Genomic DNA, 22847 nt, shown 5'->3' with positions numbered 1-22847 from the left:
CACAATTTGATTTTTTGTCTATATATTTTTTCCCTTATATTTTAAATAAACAATATTTATGTCATTTTTTTATGTCAAGAATATCTTTATTTTCCCATTTTTTTAATAAAATTGATAAATAATTTATAGAGATATTTGCAAAAAAGCAGTTTTTTTGCACTAATTTATAAACTTTATTAATTTTTTTTATTAACAAAATAAAATGATATTAATACATTTAAACATCAAGGAATTACCATCTTTTAGATTTGTGCGAAATTTCCCTCCGATCAGTCAAATATTTTATAAGTTATTTAATTTGTTTATCCCTGAGGCTAATTATTTAAACTATTGAGCTTGCCCTATGCATAATGCTAGACACATTCAGCAAATTTCATAGGATTCTTTAAAACTTAGACTATCTCAGAAGTTAAATGCATATTGAGTTTTCATCGAAATTATTTACAAAATAAACGTTTTAAAAAGGGGTATGTTTTTTACTTATAAACAATTGTATATTTATCAAGCTACAGAATTGTACGTACAACCATTGGATAGCTGGTAAAAAAGCTCACATTAAAAAATAAAAAACCTATGACCAATAGGAACGAAGTTAGTGACTATTTTTAAAAAAATCATATCTCCATTGTTTATAAACATTAAAAGGTAAAATTTGCACAAATTTTGAACGAAAATCTAAACTTTATATTGAAACTTATAGCTATAAAATTTATCTAATTTTTCGAAACGACGGTACTTTCGAAAGATCGACATAGGAAAGTCGAGAGGATATCTGTTTCAGCTCCGTTTTTTTTTTTCGGCATCGGAACTTCAAATTGCAACACGTAGGAAAAATTTACATTATCTTGGCTTCCTTTGCAGCTACAAGCCTCTTTTTTTATTCTGGGGTAGCTCGTAGAAATATGAATAACGACATAGCTTTCACTGGCCGGAAAATATGGGAAAACTCGGAAAAATTGGGTACATTTGAAATTCACCCTAAATACTTACTTTTTTTTAATTTGGTCGAATAGTCTGTCGCAGTATTAATAATGATGACATAATTTTCACCCACCATAAATGTTGGAAAATCCCGGAAAATCACCATATGTTTTTTCATTTTATATCAATGATGTAATAATACTTATATATTTTATAAATTAAATTTCAGGTAATTTTTTACACATTATATTATTATATTCCTTATATTAATTATAATTGTTTGTATTTTTATAATTAACAATATTGATTTTTATTCTATTTTTCTTACAAATATGTTATACAATATTAACCTAATCTGCTTTACTGCTTTGATAAAATAAGTCGATTTTTTCATCACTTGCCTTATTAAATTTTGCAATGTTTATTGAACTTTACTTTTTTTATTTTCTTTACATACATTGGTTTAAAAGTTGAAATTTGGTTCATTTATTCGACTTCACTGTCAGGTCTGAACCTTTTTGTTGCAGGTTGTTTGTCTTCACTTATTAAGTCAGTCTTTCCATACATTAACATATTAATGGGCGATCTTAATGCCTAGGTGGGTCAAGGTAAGGTAGGAGAACAAGTAGGAAAATATGGGCTTGGAAACAGAAATGACAGAGGAGATCGATTGATTGAATTTTGGCAAAGTAAAGACTTCGTAATAACAAATACCTTTTTCAAATTACCTCCTCGACGGTTATATATATTGACATCTCCACAACATACCAAAGAAAAAATAGTGAGAAATCAAATAGACTACATTATGATAGCAAGGAGGTATCATAATGCTGTTAAATGTACTAAGACGTACCCAGGAGCTGATATAGCCTCAGATCATAACCCGGTAGTTACTGTGATAGAGGCGAGACCAAAAAAGATTAGAAGACCACACAGAAAGGCACTAGATTTAAATAAACTAAGAAACAAAAATATACGACAAGAAACAGGAGAAGAAATAAATGAAAACCACCTCCGTTCAGCGCAGCAACAAATTAACGATACAAACAACGTTAACCAAAAATTAAAGTACATAAATACAGCTATACAAACAGCAGGAAAGAAACATCTTACAAAAACAATAACAAAGAATAAGGGGTGGATGACACAAGATATACTAGACTTTATGGAACAAAGAAGAAAGATGAAGAATTACCCAGACAAATACAAAGAAATTAATAAACACATAAAAAAGAGAATAAAAGAAGCCAAAGAGGAGTGGATTAAAGAACAATGTGAAGAAATGGAAACCTATGAGAAAAAGTACGATGCGTTCATTATTCACAGAAAAGTAAAAGAGATATCAGGAAGCATAAAGAAATGCCAAATAGGTAAACTTAAAGAAAAAGATGAAAATCTAATTGTAAATCTAGAGAATAAAATAAAAAGATGGACAGAATACCTGAATGAATTATTTGAAGACGATAGAAACAACTTAACTCAGATAATCAATGCAACTGGGCCAGACATATTGAAAGAAGAAGTAGAATACGCAATAAGAAACGCTAAAAATGGAAAAGCAAATGGACCTGATGAAATTCCTACAGAACTGTTGAAGCTTTTGAATGATAAATCCGTAACCATAATATTAAATTTTGCAGCGAGGAGCTAAAACAGTTTCCCCTCCACTTTCCTATGTCGATCTTTCGAAAGTAACTTCGTTTCGAAAGGTTTTAAGTTTCGAAAAATTGGTTGAATTTTATAGCTATAAAATTCAATATAAAGTTTAGATTTTCATTCAAAATTTGTGCAAATTTTACTTCTTAATGTTTATAAACAATGGAGATATAATTAACAAAAAAATTGTCGCTAACTTCGTTCCTATTATTCATATAAGGTTTATTTTTTTTATTAAATGTGAGTTTTTTACCAGCTATCTAATGGTTGTACGTACAAGTCTGTAGCTTAAAAAATATGAAAGTTATTGCAATTGTTTATAAGTAAAAAACATACCCCTTTTTCAAACGTTTATTTTGTAAATAATTTCAATGAAAACCTAATATTCATTTAACTTCTGAGATAGAATAGGTCTTAAAGAATCCTATGAAATTTGTTAAATGTATCTAGCATCATTCATAGGGCAAGTTCAATGGTTTAAATAATTAGTCCCAGGGATAAACAAATTGAATAACTTTTAAACTATTTGACCGATCGGGGGGAAATTTCGCACAAATTTAAAGGACGGTAATTCCTCAATGTTGAAATGTATTAATAACATTTTGTTTTGTTAATAAAAAAATTAATTAAATTTATAAATAAGTGCAAAAAAACTGCTTTTTTGCAAATATCTCTGTAAATTATTTATCAATTTTAATTGAAAAACGGGAAAGTAAAGATATTCTTGATATAAAAAAATGGTATACATATTGTTTATTTAAATTATAAGGGAAAAAACTTATAGATAAAAAATCAAATTCTGACCATAAATTATTGTTAAAAAAAAACGCAAGGTACAAATAGGAGTATCTTTTTATCTATTCGTCATCTAGTAACCCCCACCTATGTCTTAAAAGCTTCAGATATCTGCGAAACATTTTGCCGTGAAATCGATGATTTTTGTATAACCAGACTGGGCTACTAGTTTATCTTATCTTTTTGTCGGACCTATTCTTATTCCATCTAACCTTAAAAAAGGATAACTAGAACTTTGTGAGCTCAAAGTTATTCCTAAGGTACACTGGAATTTCTACATAAATTTGTTGGAGCAGGAATATACAAAAAAACACAAAAAAAATATTCCAGCAAATAATAATAATACTGATTGTGAAGAGTGTAAAGAAAGTGAAACATAACTAATATTTAATTTTAACTATGTTTAAAATTGGAATAAAATGTTTAATAAGTTATACTACTTTTTATTTCCTTGTTTAGAAACAACGTCAAATTTGTCCATTTTTTTTATTTCAAATTAGAAATGATTTATTTCAAAATGAAATTTAAAAAAGGAAATAAAAAACACATTTATAATGTACTAAAACTACATTAGAATTACAAAAAATACTGGTCTTTAAATAATTGTTTATCTCAATAAAACGTGGTTGTAGCTGTGCGATTTTAATTATTGGCCATTTTCTCAAAAGTAGTTATTTTAGGTTGTTTCCGTTTTAAACTTGGGTAACGATATACACTGTGTGTCAGCCGAATGGAATAAATTAGCTAATAACTAAATGAGGGAGTATTCGAAAAAACGGTAGAACACTTCAATTAGCATTTATAGTTGCGCATTTTTTTCCATAAAAACTTTTTATACGGGTTGTATCAGATAACGGTGGCCAATACCAACTTGCTTATTTTAAAAAGAACACTCTGTATATTAATTAATATTTAGATTTCTCAGATCATTTTAGACATTTTTTGAATACAATTTCCTATACCTATCTTTGACTGTTTCATAAATATTAAGTAAAATTGCAAAAATTCACATTTAGAAAAGAAAATTATTTATTTATCGAAAGTCGCTACCACTGTCTTAATACTTCTTTCCCATTTAAGTCTTGGTAATGATAAAGTAAACAAAAACTATTTAAGCATTTCTTTTTATTAATATGTTAAAAAAAAACAAAAAATTCTTTACTTTGGTTTAAAACGCCAATGGTTTATTGTTCCATGACAGAAGTAGTTGTCAGTACTATAGTCGTTTGAGTTTCATTAACCGCCAGCCAGAAAAATGGTTCATTTAACAGAAATGCACAAAATTACAATTATGCAGATGATTAGCTATGGAGATAAGACACGGACGCAAATGGAAGTAGCTCGTTTATTTCACGAAGCATTTTCTGATTTGCCGCATATATCTCAAGTGATAGATAGTAAAATAAAGAAGCAATTCCACGAGTTACGCCATGTTAGGAAGGTGAAAAGAGAAGCTGTCAATGCAATAAGTGGGGATACCAAATTGGCTGTTATGCTTGAGTTTGAGGAACACCCACATACTACTGTTCGAAAAGCAGCTCCAGTACTCAATATTAGCTATTCATAGGTTATTAGAATATTACAAGCAAACAAAATGCATCCCTATAAAATTATACATACTCAGGAGCTCATGGAAGATGATTTTGACAGGAGAACGTATTTTTACAGGAGAACAATTAGAACATGTTTTGTTTTCTGATAAGTGGACCTTTACTCTTCACGGTCATGCTAATCGGCAAAATTGCCGCTATTGGTCCAAGGAAAATCCTCACTAGATGAAAGAAGGCAATACTCAATATCCTGAGAAGGTTAACGTATGGGCAGGAATTATTGAAGATCAGATCATAGGTCCCTTATGATCTGATAATTATTAGCCCACGCACCGGTCCACCACCTGCGCAAAGTATATATAACATTCGCGCGCAAAGTATACAGTAACCTCACAGTCCTTACTTCAGTTTGGTTTGCAGAAATACACAAGTATTTAATTTTTAGTGTGTGTTTGGGTTGTAATAATAAACTTTATATATATATATATATATATATATATATATATATATATGTATATATATATATATATATATATATATATATATATATATATATTGTTATGATGTGTTTTTTGTTTGAATGATGAGCAATGAGTATTTTTAATAATATAGGGTTTTTATCGCGGTTCTCAAAGAATTAGTTTGTAAGTACTTTTTTAAATTATCTTTATTATAACTATTATGGAACACACATATATATCTAACCTAGCCAATGTAAATTTAAAATAAACTATCTTTAAATTGATACTCTTATAAAACTAATTAAATTCTATAGACAATGTAAAATTTAAACAAACTATCTTCAAAATTGAAATTGTTATGACACTAACTAAATTATATTAACAAAATTTTGTACCTTTCTTTCACTGAATGCCTAAATGAACTGTTTTCCACTATATAGATTCTAATCACCACTGAATGTCTTCGTACTTCAGTTATCCTTGTTTTTTGTGAAATTACTTTTTCCAATTATCAGCTTCTACCAATTTAAGATATAGTTTTCTTCATCAGCATTTATACACCACCAGCAAACACCATTTATATTTATTCTTCTTTTTAATATACCAATATCCAATTATTATAAGTTGATTTATACTAATCTCCAATCATAATATAATTTTAATTCCTTCCAATGTCCATCCAATATTCTTCTAATATACTTTTATAATCTTCAATAATTATTTGTGTATAATTATAAATGTGCATTAAATATATGCATAATTTTTAATCTTCATTTAACTCACAATATTAAACAATTGGACTATTTGTACTTGATTCACTGACTCCAACTAACTTTCATAATAAACTGGCCTGACTTCTGACTAAAAACTTAAAAACTGCCATCTTGTATCCAAATCACGGGTATTTATATCCTTTGGATATTCCAGAACCATCTGGTAAGAGATCATGTTCCAATTTGTTCCATTACTTCCATATAGATGTTCTCGAAAAAAATATCTGTTCGATCCACCGCCATAATCATTATTTCGAGAATGTTCGACTGTAAACAATGGTCACACTCTACACTCTGGATAATTCGTTAATGTTCCATTGATAATTTTGTTGACATTTAGGCTTTTCAGATCAGAATAAACATTTAAATTAGTAACTAACACTCTAATTTAATAAAATACACAATTCAAACAATATATTATTATAACCCCACTTTATATTTGTATTATGATTAATTTCTATCTGTCAATTCGAGAGTATTTTTGGTTGCCTAGGCACATGGCTCACTTACATATATTTACAACATTAAAATTACTAAAATACAACTTTTTACAATTATTATATGCTAATTTCTTAAAATGCCCTCACATAAATATATTTTTATTAAATTCTCTAGTATATAACTTATTTAAAACAACCAAATATCTAATATTATGTAGTATATAACTTATAAATTATTTTCTATAAACCCCAATCGTCACAATATATATATATATATATATATATATATATATATATATATATATATATATATATATATATATACAGTGTGGATATTAAGTCTTAGCCCCCCTAAGAAAAACTCCGTTATTTAAGACAAAGATGAAAAACGCTCGGACCCGTCAATTTTTATTTTAATAGAGGTATTTTATAACATAAAAAAAATTGTCACCTATTTCATCCCCTCTACTTGACAGCTACCCCTTCAGATTTTTTAAATGGCAATGGGGGTCGTGCGATAGTTCGTTGGAAAGGGTTTGAAAAGAAGAATTAAAATCCATGACACTTCACTTTCAATTTAAGGATCTGTTTGTTAATAACGATTTATTGTTTGCAGATAAACTTTGCGATACAACAATACAAAAGTAGGTACACTGGTTTTGCTTTAATATGGGACATTCGGTATAACAAAATTTATTAAATTTTTCTTCTTGAACGTTTATACCGAATTATTTTTTTGCAGAATAAATACTTTTGTGTCGTTAAAACATATCATGATTAGAACAATTTTTTAAATAATCTAGTTGGCGTGTATAGTTTTTGACAACTGTCATAAAAACCAAGCAATTAGCACCGTTGATTGTAAAGAATATTGACAAGAACTTGAGATTTGGTGAGCTTTAGTGGTAAACTGTAAATTTTTAGTATTAAAAATTCAAAACAATCAAAATGGCACCACCTCGTAGACCATGAAGCTGTGAGAATATTTAATGAAGGTTTTCCGAATCGTCCAATTGATCGACATTACTATAGACTACTTGTCACCAAATTTTGTGAAACTGGTTCTATCGAAAACAAGAAACGGGATGGTAGAAAAAAGATTTCTAAGGAAAAGCAAGTAGATATTTTGTCTCAATTTGTAGTAAATCCATTCAGTTCAACTAGAAATGTTGCGCTCGCGAATGCGAAGTAAGTCACAGGACTGTCTTAAACATTTTAAAAAGCAAAAATTTCATCCTTATAAGATGAAAATGGTGCACGAATTGACAAAGGATGATCCAGATCGACGACTGCAATATTGTGAAACTATGGATAATAATATTTCACAAGATCCAAGTTATTTACGACATATTTGTTTTTCCGATGAAGCTACATTCTATTTAAATGGTCATGTACATCGACAAAATGTAAGATATTGGTCTGACGAAAACCCTCGATTGTTTCGAGAGTTTCATACTCAATTTCCCACTAAATTAAATGTTTGGGCAGGTATACTAGGGGATCACATTATAGGCCCTTTTTTTTATCGAAGGCAATTTAACGGGGGAAAGTTATCTTAATCTATTGGAAACACAAATAATTCCTGCAATTTATGATGTGCTTAGAAACAATGCAGGCGAATTCACCCAAGATATTATTTTCCAGCAAGATGGAGCTCCGCCTCATTACGATGCTGGCGTTCGAATTTTTTTAAATAATTTGTATCCGAGAAGGTGGGTTGGACGTCGTGGATTTATTGAATGGCCACCAAGATCACCAGATCTTACTCCTCTAGATTTTTACCTATGGGGTTACCTTAAATCTAAACTGTATGGGAGCCAGTTGACGACAGTTGATAAACTACGTCAAAGAATAATCGAAGAATGTGATAGAATTGATATGCAGACCCTACAAAGGGTTAGGGAGGCAACGAAACAAAGAATCTACTTCTGCCAGGAAGTAAATGGAGAACATTTCGAGCATCTCCTGCAGTAATTTAAGTTTTCTTTAGGGTAATTTGCCAGTTCCTTTAATTTTAAAGATGTAATTTAATACATTATTTTTTGTATATTTTATTTTAAATAAAACCATTATGCCATACAAAATTTCAAACTTATACATTTTTGAATTCTTCTTTTCAAACACTTTCCAACAAACTATCGCACGACCCCCATTGCTATCTAAAAAATCTGAGATGGTAGCTATCAAGTGAAGGGGATGAAAGGGGTGACAATTTTTTTATGTTATAAAATACCTCTATTAAAATAAAAATTGACGGGTCCGAGCGTTTTTCATCTTTGTCTTAAATAACCAAGTTCACTAGGGAGGGTAGGACTTAATATCCACACTGTATATATGTATAATACATAAATAATAAACGTACATTTGTTGTTACTATAAAGGTAGACTAAAACAACCAAATTTATTTGTATTCAGAAATTGCTTATTTTAGATGTCAAAATCAAAAAATATTTAGCTGTAGCTGAGATTGAACAGCTGGCTGATAATTTTGGAAGCGATATTGACCAATCTAATGATTCTTGTGATGACTCTGATGCTGATCCATGGTATATGCCCTCGTCAGACAGTGACTCTCCAAGTCCAGTGAGTAGTATTCATGCGATGAAGATACTCAGGTAAATTCCGTAAGCAATATTCTTTCTTTCTTTCTTTCTTTCTCCCCTTCCTTTTACCCTAACAGGGTGTCGGATTTGGGCTAGCTATTTTAATTTCCATTTACCCACCTCTTCCATTCTTTTCTGTTTCCTGCCATTATTTTTAATTCCTCGAGTGATTTTTGTTTAAGTTTCCCCGCCTCTACTACTTGCTGTATCCATTTTTTTCTTGGTCTGCCTCTTTTTCTTTTTCCGATGTTTTTTGCTTCATAAATTTTTCTTGATATTCTATTGGATTGCATCCTCATCAGATGCCCATACCAGTTCATTTGTCTCTTTGCTATTTTGTTCATTATCGGTTCCTGGTTGGCCATTCTCCTAATAGTCTCGTTGCTTAATCTATCCCATTTTGTCTTTCCAACTATCCTTCTTAGATGTCTCATCTCCATTGCGTTTATCCTGCTCTTATGTTTTTCCAGAATTCTCCAGTTTTCACTTGCGTAGAGCACAGTCGGTATCACTATTGTGTTATATATTTTTATTCTTGTTTCTCGTGCAAGTTCTCTTTTTCTCATTATTGGGGCTAACGCATAATATAACTTGTTTGATTTCTTTGCTCTATTTGTTATTTCCCAGTCTATTTTTCCATCATTAGTTATTATACTTCCCAGGTATTCGTAAGTTGTTACTATTTCCAATTCTGAGTTTTTACATTTTATCTTTATTTGATTCTCTTCTTTATCTCCTTTGCCGCTGATTATCATTATCTTACTTTTTTCCTCGTTTATCTCCATTTTAAGTTCTTCTATTTGTTCTACCCATATATCCATTAGTTTCTGCATTTTATTCTCGGAATCTGCTATTAGTACCGTTCGCGTCATAAAAAACTGGTACAACTCTTATAACCGAAAATCGTGTTTTTTAAGTTGTGTAAATTGAGCTTTTCACATGTGTAATTCTAATTTCGAAGGCAACGTTGCCAGTTAAACGAGAATATTATATCAAACCCGCTAAAAGCCAGCTTAAGACAGACGATGATATCTTACTCCGCTTAATTTTATTCTCATTATCATTTATACACCGTAAATCATTTAATTTAGAAAAAAATGTGCATGTCAATGGGTAGGTAAATGTTTTTTGTTTACATTTTATACATAATAATGTAAAAAACTAATAGTCTATTTATAGATAAAAACGGATTACAATTAGGGTGTAGATCCAACCTCCATAAGAAACATTACAGTGAGATATTGGATTGTGATGTAATACTGTCACGTTTTGAAAAGCATTTTTCTACGTAGGATAAAGTATAATGTTAATTTTTACATTTATCGTTTATGTGATAAATAATAAATTAATTTAAGTAGTTTGCCTGTTACTAAACTTATTGACATAACATACAGTCAACAGTTTGTGTTCGGTAAGTAATTAAGTAAAGTATAAAATTACAGTAGATGCATTCGAATGTTCCCTGTGCCAATACCCTACGTTTAAATATCGTTGAACATTTTGGACATTAACTTAATCCTCTCTCTGGTTATTAAATTTATTAGATACGGTTTTTTGTTGTTAATAATAAAAATAATACCTATCTAAATACTTTATACATTTTTGAACGTTATTTTTTACGTTTTAAGTTTTATTTAAATTTACTGAAATTCCGTTATCTGTGATGGCAACAACGAATTGATTCACGAACCATTGTGTCCAGTCTGAACACAGGTTTACATTGGGAAAAAAAAGTGTACCAGTTTTATATGACGGGAAGTGTACTATGTTGTCTGCATACATTAAGGACTCTATTGTTACCGGTTGTAATCTGCGGTAACCTATTATTGTCTGTAGTTGATTAGTTCTGACTCTAGTGTTTCTTATTAATTCGTTCATTACTATTATGAATAGCAAAGGGCTGAGACTATCTCCTTGTTTAATACCTCTCTTCCAATTAAATGCTTCCGATCTTTCCCCTGTTATTTGTACCCTTCCTTTTACCTCTTTGTAAGTACTTTCTATAATTTTTATCAATGCATTAGGTACGTTAATTTTCCTCAAGCATTTCCCTATAATATGTCTTTCTATCGTGTCAAATGCTGCTCTTAGGTCTATGAATGCTAATACTAGTTTTTTCCCCGTATCTATGCTTCTTTCTATTAGGTTTCTAATGATATATATGTTGTCATTTGTCTGTCTTCCCGGTCTAAATGCCATTTGTTCTTCTCCCAATATCATTTCTACTTCTTGTCTCAGTCTCTTCTCTATTATTTTCGTATATATTTTAAAGCACACCGATGACAGACATATTGCCCTATAGTTGTCGCAGTTTACATGTTCTCCTTTTTTGTATATTGGCACGATGATATTGCTCTGCCAGTCTTTAGGGATTGTTTGTTTTTCCCACGCCTCTTTATATATTTTCTATAGCCAGTTTATTCCTTCTTCTCCCATGTATTTTACCATTTCCGGTTCAATTTCATCATCTCCACCTGCCTTGCCTATTTTTATATTTGATAATCCTTCTATTACTTCTTCTCTACTTATTTGCTCTGGCTCTGTGTTTTCTTCGCCTTCATTGATTATATTGTCTTCCTTTATCACTTCGGTATCAAATTTTTTCTCATAATATTCTTTCCATACCCTAGCTATTTGTTCTGGGCTTATTTGTATTTGGTTTGAAGTATCTCTTACTGCGTTTATTTCCTTTCGTTTTCCCTGCCTTATGTGTCGTATTGTCGTCCAAAAGTTTCTATTATTTGTTATATATTCTTCCTGAAGTTCTTCTCCAAATTCTTTCCATGTTTTTGTTTTTGCTTGTGTGACTGTCTTTTTTGCCAATCGTCTCTGCCTATAGTATTTTTCTTTATCTTCTTCTAATCCCGTTTCGAGGTATTTTTTCCATGCTATTTTCTTCTTTTTTATTTCTGTCTTCACTTCTTTATTCCACCACCTTGTCCTTTTTAACTGTTTATTATATTTTTTGATTCCACACACTTCAGTTGCTGTTGTCTTTAATACTTCACTGTATATATTCCATCTTTCTTCCATTGTCCATGTTTCTTTTTGGCGCTCTATTTGTCTCAGTCTTTTGTTAGTTTCCTCCGTGTAAAATTCTCGCACCCTTTTTATCTTTAGTTTGCTTACATTTACTTTCTTGTACTCTTTTCTTTCCACTTCCTCCATTTTTTCATCCTCCAGTTTTGCAGTGACCATCCTGTGTTGTGTAGACAGTTCGGGTTCCTTTTCCGTTAAGATGTTTTTTATATTTTGTTCTAGGTTTCTCGTATAGACTATATAGTCGATTAAGCTTTTCTAAGCAATATTCAAGATTTACAAACCAGTGCATTTCTAACACAGGAAGAGTTTAGAGATATCGAAAATAATATTGATGAAACACAAAATATAGAGAACAATGAAATAAATATTGAAAATAATTTTCAAGATAAGATAAATAACAGAAATGTCGATATGTGGGGTCCGATTTCAAAAGCAGCGTTGCCAAATCTTATGGAGTTTACTGAGACTTCAGGAATAAAACCAGAAGTTGCTTCGTTGTTATGTGATGCAACGGCTGGTGGGTTTTATGAAGCTGTGGTTGATAATAAAATAATATCTCTTATTGTGGAATATACCAATCTTTATGCCACCAAGGTTCTCACTTGTACTGATGATGTTGAACCGTTAACACGGCTTCACGAATGGGTGCCGATCACTCATCAAGAAATAGGTCATTTTAAGGTATAATTTTATATCTGGGTCAGATAAAATTACCACAACTGGTTGATTATTGGAGTACTGAAGAATTGTTCAATTTGAAATTTCCCAGAAAGAGCACGAGTCGTAATCGTTTTGAAATACTTTTGAGAATGATTCATTTTACCGACAATAATAGTCCTTCTAAACAAATTGACAAGCTATATAAAATAAATCAATTGGTACAATAATTAGTAACAAATTATAAATCATTATATAAATTAATAAAAAGGATATACTTATGACCTAATGATATATACTGAAAACACCACATTACAAGAAACGAAGACAACCCAATTGGGCGTAGTTATGACTCTTACAAATGACATTGCAAACAAGAGAAGAACAGTAATCACTAGACTTCGGCAAATATGCAAATAAAAATGTAGAAAATATGCGCATAAATATGCACGTGTTTACCCGAAAATATGCAAATATTTTACAAAATATGCATACAAATAAATAAAAAAATCGTAAAATAGTAACAATTTTATTTAAAAAAAAAGTGTACATAACTAAATATTTCCTACTATTCATTAAGATTTACATTTATTTTAAGTAACTACATCATTTTTAAGTATGAATAAACTTATTTAGAATTATGGTAACAATAAATGACCAAGTGGTGTTCAAAATTTTCTAACAAAAACTTGTGGCTTCTGTCTGAGTACATATATTTATATATGGAAAAACTTCGTTCAACATCAACTGATGTAACGGGAGCATTTTTCAAACTAACCAAAACATTTGGTTCTAAATTAATTGTTTCCGAAATATTTCCAGCTAGAACACTTTCAGAACACTACTTCAGAAAGAATATGGTAACCTTTATTTTTTTCCATAGTAGCTTCAAATTTTTTAAAAATATCTTTTCCAATATTACCTCTAACGTTCCGACAACATGACGCAAATTCTTTTATTAATGCTGTACTTTCGAACAATGACAGTTTTGGTGATTCTAACTGAGTAATTGTTTTTTGAACAAAACTAAAATTTGATTTTATAAATGAAAGTTCTTGTTGAAGCAAGTTACTCTGAAAAGTTTGTTTAGAATCCAAAAGAGATTGGGAACTTTCATCTGTTAACGTATCAATTATGTTCTTTATTTTAACAAAATGATCTGCATAAAAATTAGCTGCTTCTAACCATGTTCCCCATCGCGTTAAAATAGGTTGTGGTGGAAGAGGAATGTTAGGTAGCATTTCTTTATAAAGTTGAATTATTATAGGAGATTTAAGAAATACTTTTTTGACACTGGATATCATGGTATTTACAAGAGGAAACTTTTTTCGTATTTCCTCTGCAACTCTGTTTAATCCATGCGCTACACAAGTAACATGTATTAAATCTGGGAAAAATATTTTTAAATTTTGTCCTGCTTTCACCATATAAGGAGCAGCATCCGATAAAATAAGCAGTAATTTATTAGAAGGAATAGTTGTCGGAAGAAAAAAAGTTGCTAATGTTTCTTGTATAAAACGCGAAATTGTTAAAGCATTTGTTTTCTCAAGTTGCTGGCATGAAATAAGATGAGATTTTGGTAAGGTATCTTCTTTAAGAACACCAATCAATAAATGAGCAATATACTTTCCTGAGGAATCAGTGGTTTCGTCTACAGATATGTAAAAATAATTATCTGCAATTTCTTCCTTAATATTAATTAACACCGACGAGTATAGCCCGTTCACATTATTTCTTCTTAGAGACCGATCACTTGGAACATTAAGTTTGCAATATTTTTTTTGAAACGAACTAAAATTTACATTTGCTAATTTTGAAAGCGGTATGTTTGCAGACACTAATGCGCGACACAAGTCTTCATTAAAAGTTTCTTGCTCATCTAATTTTTTTGAAGTAGATTGGAAACATTTAGCCATTGAAGTTTGATGTTTTCCTCCTATTTTTCCTTTTTTTTGCAATGTGTGAAGCAGTTCTCACATGTTGGTCTATCTGAAATTTCTTCTCACATGCTATCTATAAATAAAAATAAAAACCTTTACTTTAACCCAACCTTTAAAATATAAAAATATACAAGGTGTTTTTGGTTAATCAAATAACTGGTTTGGAAAAAAAACACTCGCTAAGTGTTTTAAATGCAGTATTAATCCACAAATTAGTTTTTGTTACTAACCATTAGTACATCATATAACTTATTTTAAAATTCAACAAAAGTTTTTTTTTTTTGTTAATTCAATTACAATAAAAATAATTGTGTTTTAGAATAGCTGACTTCATAAAAAAAAGTAAAGGTGAAAAATTTTTCTAAATACACACCATTGTATTGTACCATGGACAATTTTTTCTCACTAAAGGAAGCTATTTTTCATTTAAAAACAACCTACGAGTACTAAATTTCAAGTAAATACGTTTATTGGTTTTAAAGTTATTGTTGTTATTAACTAAAAGAATTTAATTTTAACACCCTGTATGTCGAAAAGTAAATAAGTTTGACCCCTCATTAACTATATCGTTTTGTTCAATTTTTCGAGAAGTATCTACAGTCAAACGTTGTAAGTGTCATTTGGAAACACCCTGTATGTATGAAATATTAGATATTTAATAAAAAATATTAGATACTTACAATTTTGCCACAGACTGAACAGTAGATTTTTCCCATATCCATAGACAGCTCTTTATAAGGTTTAATCCAAGTTGAAGCCCTGGTTGTTTTAGGCATTATAAAATCACAATCTTCCTTTTTGTTACACACAACGAGCGTTTACGCTTTGAATATCAAAACAAAAATGATTTACAAATCTGAGCATCAAATTAGAAATGTTTAGGTACCTAATTCAATAAACTGGGAGATTTTGGAAAATCCCTAAATTAGGAACAAAACTATTAGCCGTTTACCTGCTGTTAAGATACAATCAATTGTAGATAGATTTGGGGATTAGATCATAAAATGCAAATGAGCGAACCCTTAGCGATTATCCAATAACTGAATGCCTCAGTGACCGAGACTTTCTAAGAATGTTGAGGGCTACTTAAATTGATCTTCTTTGAAATTGTAAATGTTTTGTACCTGTAGAGATTACGTACTTAGATCATTTCTTGATTAAAATGACTACAAAATTTTAGACAAGAATTGAAATAAATTGGTATGTTTAAAAATTTTCAAATACAGTATAAAAATCTGAACTTTTATGCACTTTATGCAAACTTTTATACAAATATGCCAAAATATGAAATATTTGCATAAAATATGCACAATATGCAAAATATGCAATATGCATATTTGCCGAAGTCTAGTAATCACTGACAACTGGTATAGCAGTGTTAAATTGGCTCACAAATATGATAGATGCAAACACAAATTTTATTTGAACCGTTAGAAAAGATAGTAAGAGGTTATCAAAGAGAGTTGCTACTGCAAAACTTAAAGTAGGAGAAATATACGGAGAACAAAATCAAATGGGTGTATGTATGCTAAACTGGAGGAATAGCAGAAATGTTTTTGTTTCAACAAAACACGATGACAGTGTGATGGATGTAGCAGGGTTTAGAGGAACCAAAATGAAACCAGAAGCCATAGTTGATTATAATCATGGAAAAAGTTCTGTTGATCTTTCAGATCAAATGGGTGCATATTCTAATCTATTGAGAAAATCGCTTAAATGGTTACGCAAGGTGGCCATTGAACTTCTGTTCACAACTTCTGTAGTAAATGCACATTTACTGCATCAATCCCTTACAAGAAGCACTATGACAATAACTGACTTTAAAAATATCTTAGTAAAATATTTGACAACCGAAAAAAAAAACCAAACAATTATACAATAAAGCATCATCAAAACTCAAACTAAACAACACCTTATCAGAAGAATTTCCAGTAACAAAAGGCTTACGACAAGGATGCTGCCTCTCTCCAATACTATTTAAGATCTATTTAAATGAAGCACTAAAACACTGAAGAAGATCATGTTCAGGAATGGGCATCCAGCTTGACGACGATACAACATTGTACACTCTACATTTTGCGGACGACCAAGTAGTAGTGGCAGCAGACAAGGAAGATTTAGAATTCATGACGAGACGCTTGTTTAAAACGTATGAAGAATGGGGCCTCTCCGTAAATAGAAACAAAACACAATATTTATGCATCGGGAATGAAGTAGAAGATCTAATGGTCAACGAACATGAAACAATCAAGAACTGTGAGAAATATATATATTTGGGAACAACAATCAATAAGAGTGGGCGCACCGAAAAAGAGATAGAGTAACGAATCGTGAAAGTAAAAAAGGTAATAGGATGCCTAAACCCGATGCTATGGCCAAAAGAACTATCAAATCAAAGAAAGCATCTCCTCTGTAACTCCATCTTTAAAAGTATAGTGCTCTATGGATGCGAAACATGGCAACTTACTAAACCCTTGAGCGACGCCTACTTGCATTGGAAATAGACTTCTGGAGAAGATCAGCTAGAAAATCAAGGCTTGATAGAATACAAAATGACCATATCAGAAATATAATGGGAGTCAAGTCAACTATCATTGACGAAATTCAAAGGAGACAACTGATCTGGTATGGTCATGTGAAAAGAATGAAAGACGACACGCTGCCAAACCAAATTTTAAAATGGACGCCAAGGGAAAGAAGGAAGAGAGGAAGGCCAAAACAATCCTGGCTGGGCGGCATTCAGAAGGCAATGTCGGAAAGAAACCTTCACCCTGGCGAATGGAATGACCGACGTAGCTGGAAACTGGGAACCGGAAGGCGGAGAACGCTATAAAAACCGGAAAAAAAAACCACCGAAAATATCAATAACAACAAAAAAATATCAATAAACACCACGAATTGGAACAACTTAAGGGTGAAAGTAAACATAAGACGCGTAGAATATGTAAACAATGTTATAAAACAAATAACGATGAACACGGAAGAAAATTCGCCACCAACAGGACGAAAAAAATTGACACCTACTGCTAGGACTGTCCAAATAAGCCTCCTTTATGTTTACCTTGTTTCATTCAAATTCATATCAATACTGAGTAAGCAGTAAAAATAATTGACTAGTCTTGCAATTGCTAAGTTTCTTTTAATACTAATTCATAATTATTTACCTATAATTTTATCTGTTCTTTTACTTGAAAAAATTAACAAATAAATAACATTGTGTATTTTTTTATATTGGGTATTTTGAGACCGGGACCACAAATCACTATATTTATAAATCACTCAAACTGTAATGAAAGAACTATTGTATAAAGCCTTGCTGTTCTCTTCAGTGTGAAAAATACACACTTATTAAAACCAGCGGCCTGATACGATTAAATATTTGTGCTGGTCCCATTGAACCAACGCTGCCCATTAAAATAAACTGGCGCTGGTCCGATGATCTTTTTAAAACACATCACACAATGAAACACATTGTAAAAGCAATAGCAGAAAGACGGATGAGAGTTATACTCATTAAAAGAAAAATTTAATTTAGATATAAGATTTTAATACAATTCTTGATCTATGTATTTAGATTTAATTTTCATTTTATTTTTGTTTTTTTAGGTGGTACTAATACTTGGTGTTTGTTATTTAATTTGTATAATTAAAAGTAGTTACTATAAACGGTATTAACGGATTATTCATAAATATGCCACATTATAATGCATCAATACACTTACCTCGGAATACAATGTGCCGCTGTTATTACCCATTCTGCACTTATAAGAGCTCCACCGCATTTGAGACTTGAAGCAGCTTGTAATACAACGATCCAAGGATGATTCACTATGGAAGTCCGTTTTCCATTAAAAATTCGATCCACTCCTGAAAAGAACATCCTTTTAGAAGAAAAGAAATTAAACAACATGTATAAATATACATTGTATTGCCTGCATATTTATTAGCACACTTCTAATTTAAGAGTTATTCTGTAAATATAATTCAATGACCAATTCTCTCAATAACTGTATACAGTGATGAGTGTCTTACCACCCGGCTTTTTAACGTAAGAGATAGAAAACACAGTTACCTTGTGAAATAAAAAGAGATGAAACTCGTAGAGGTGGGAAATAATCATTAGAAACCTATAATTTACATTACATTACATTACCACTATCGATAGTCTCACACCTTTAGACGTTAGCTTCGAGCTAAATCACCTCGGTCATAAGTATTATGTGTAACGTCGTATGTGTGACATAAAGTAAAAACTGATTGACCACAATAAAGCAAAAATGTGAATAAAATAATTTAATTAATAGTGATTATTTAATCTAAAGTTTTAAATTATTAACCAAGAATAATTTCTACTATGATTTGAGGAGTTTCATACACTCTTGTCACGAAATAATAATCCTTCGTGGATTAGTGGTAAGAATTCGACACTGCGACACCGACGTCGCAGACGATTAGAGTTCAAAACCCAAATGTTTTTTTTTATTTTTTTTTTCTAATAATTTGAAATTATGGAGAGATTGTTTTGCTTTGAATCACTAAACATTTATGTCAGTCGTTACTAGTATTAGAAGTGTTTAAAGTTAAACATAAATATCTTATTGAAAAAACAGTATCGTTGTACTTTCGAAAATAAAGTAAAAATGCTTTAAAATTAAAACAACGTTTAAAGAATGTTTAAATAAGTAAAAATTCTACAAAAATAAAAAAAAAATATTGTAAATAAACGTATTTACAATATGTTCAAATAAGCCTTCATTAGCAGCAGAACAATAACCCAAACTGTCACTAAAGGATCGTAAAAGTCTTATGGATCAGAGTTCAAGGCACGATGTTCTGATGCAGGCGCTCAGGGTTCGAATCCCACATGAAGGTTTTACTTTTTTAAAAATTAAAATTTGAAATTATGCAGATAGGTATTATATCGTTTTGCTTTAAATCACTAAACATTTATTTCAGTTTTTATTAGAAGTGTTTATAGTAAAACATGAAAATCTTATTGAAAAAACAATGTCGTACTTTCGAAAATAAAGTAAAAATTCTTCAAACATAAAAGAACGTTCTAAATAAATGTACTTACAAAAAATAATAGGTAGAAATTCTATAAAAATATTCTAAATAAACGTATTTTATTCTAATGAAATGTATTTACAAAAAATGTTCGAATAAGCCTCCATTAGCAGCAGAACAATAGCCCAATCTATTATAAAAGTTTCGTCTAACATTAGTTAATGTTTCTGGACTAATACCTCTCATTGAATCAGAGATCTTTTCTCTTAATTCTTGGAGGGAATTAGGCCTATCGTCTTTAATTCTATATAGTTTGGACTTGATATATCCCCACATAAAAAAATCACAAGGTGCAAGATCAGGTGATCTTGCATGCCAAAAAATATCTCCGTGGCCACTAATCAATCGATTAGGAAAAGTCGCACTGGGATATTCACTGACGATGCGAGAATTATGTGCAGGACAACCATCGTGTTGAAACCATATGGAATCGAAAGGTATTGGTAAATTACGAAGGGCTGGGACAATTTGATTTTGCAGAAGTTCCAAGTATTTCCGCCCAGTCAACATACCGTCTATAAAAAAATGGACCAATGACATGATTCCCTATTATGCCTCCCCAAACATTTACTTTTTGGGGACGTTGGGTACGAGAGACATAAATCTGGCGAAGATTTCCTCGAGACCAATACCGAGCATTCATTGAATTGTGACGGCTATGCAATGAAAACGTACATTTATCGGTAAACAAAACGTTCTCTAAAAAATGTTCACATTGATGTGACATTTCCATTGCAGCTTGACAAAATTCTAAACATATATATTGATCCCCAGGGAATTGTTCGTTGGATTTATGAAGTTTATAGGGACGGTATCCATGTCTTTTCAAAATTTTACCTACTATATATCTTGAAATTCCATATTGTTCTACGAGACGAGATGTTAATTGGGTAGGATTTTGCTCAATACTTGCACAAATCAAACTGTCCCTTAGTTCCAAAACTGGATTTACCTTCCTTCGTCTACGAACTCCTCTTGGAGCGAACACGGATCCATAAGTAAAAAAATTACGTATAATAGACTGAATTGTTGATCGTGCTGGAGCCGGTCTATTTGGAAACATATTTACAAATTGTTGTCTAATCATGTCTGATAATCCATTCATATGTCAGTCACGCCAACAATTTGCACTTTTTCCTCGACCGTCAAAACCATTTTCCCGAATTGTTTTTTCAATAAAAAGTTTCTGTTTACTGTGCAAAAACACTTTTCGATATGTTATTATTTGATGGCTTGATGATTTGGTTAGCTGTAAAGCAGGCAGCTTGGGGCGCATCCATTACAATGTTGTCAATTGTTTTGAAAATCATTACCTGTACAAAGGAATTGATATTAACACTGAGATTTTAGTGATGGATTTGACATTAAACAGTCTTCACTGGATTATTTTGCATTCACAACTGAAGACTGTAAAACTGGAATTGAATTTGAATTATTTTGTATTTCTATTTTATAACATTGGAATAAGAATAAATTGTAAATAATGAGTTTTTCGAAAACTTGTTACCTAATATGTATCATATTTTCTATTATTTTTTGATTGAGTAAAACAAAAATTTTATCCTTGGTATGAATCAGTCCAATCTTCTTGTCAATAGACCACGTCTCTAACTATTACACCAATTCCACATACAATAATTATTTTCGGACAGAACTTACCTACCTTTAGTTTAGTCAAATATTTCAGTTGAGTTATTTTTATTAATTAATAAACTTAAAGATTTATAATTTAAAATCGCTACTAATTAATGTTTTTTACTATAAGATCTCTTAATTTATTCAATCATTTATTCTAACATCAGAAATTATTAAAATAAAATATTTTTGAGGTCATCCGTATAATTATGACTGAAGTGAAATAGCCATGTCTAAGAACTCGCTTTATCTCGTACTCTCTCACAACTTAATCGACTTTTAAATTATAAAACGGACACTGGACAGTTAAGTAACATATTATATTGTAACATATTGAACAAAATTTATAAATATTCAAAATAGCCAACATTCATCTTAATAACAACTAACCTTAATAATTCATCAAAGAAATATTATTCTTCTAACTTTTCTTTTATTGTTATTTTTATTTTTACATTTGAAATAATTTTAATTTTTTATCGTATCGCTGTAACGAACGTGCTTAAGACAATTTAATCTTGACATTCAATATTTCAAATACTTCAATGTCATTTTTTGCGAAATCTTTTAAATTCTGTGTTTTAAAATGTATTTGTACGCCGTTTTTTGTAATGTTCAAATTCTTTTAGTTTACTCCTGAAGAAGCTGTTAAATAAATGGCGAAATAATGAGTAATTTAGAAAAACGAAAGATTTTCATTACAGACCACTTTACCCGATAATTCGAACTTATTTATAAATTATTTTTTGGTCAAAATAATCATTTCTAATATATATATATATATATATATATATATATATATATATATATATATATATATATATATATACGCCGTTTTTTGTAATGTTCAAATTCTTTTAGTTTACTCCTGAAGAAGCTGTTAAATAAATGGCGAAATAATGAGTAATTTAGAAAAACGAAAGATTTTCATTACAGACCACTTTACCCGATAATTCGAACTTATTTATAAATTATTTTTTGGTCAAAATAATCATATATATAATCATTTCGTGATATATATATATATATATATATATATATATATATATATATATATATATATATCACGAAAAACTTTGAGCGTGTAAAAACCTTGGGTCCCGCTGACTCTGCTGGTACTGCGTGTGCAGGAATCCTTATCAGCTCTGGTAGTTAGAAGTGGAAACCTGATATCCTGGGAATCGTCGTGATATGGAACATTGGTTGGTACAATTCATATAACAGCTCCCTCTTTTAGATGAAAGTTGATGCGTTGCAGCAACTTTTAGACTGCCTGTTTGTTGGTATTCAGTTGGATCTGCTCTACT

General features: G+C 30.6%; 1 protein-coding gene across 1 annotated transcript in view; it reads right to left on the bottom strand.

Moving 5' to 3' along the window:
- Nucleotides 1-22847, bottom strand: part of LOC140438956 (trypsin-7-like) — a 71873-nt gene that overhangs the window by 35785 nt on the left and 13241 nt on the right. Inside the window, exon 2 of the mRNA XM_072528594.1 lies at nucleotides 18561-18705. Within this exon, the coding sequence (XP_072384695.1) occupies nucleotides 18561-18705 (145 nt within the window). The remainder of the gene's footprint in view (nucleotides 1-18560; nucleotides 18706-22847) is intronic.

Source organism: Diabrotica undecimpunctata, chromosome 1 (genome assembly GCF_040954645.1).
Source record: "Diabrotica undecimpunctata isolate CICGRU chromosome 1, icDiaUnde3, whole genome shotgun sequence".
Taxonomy (NCBI): Eukaryota; Metazoa; Arthropoda; class Insecta; order Coleoptera; family Chrysomelidae; genus Diabrotica; species Diabrotica undecimpunctata.
This window is presented reverse-complemented; position numbering and strand designations above follow the sequence as displayed.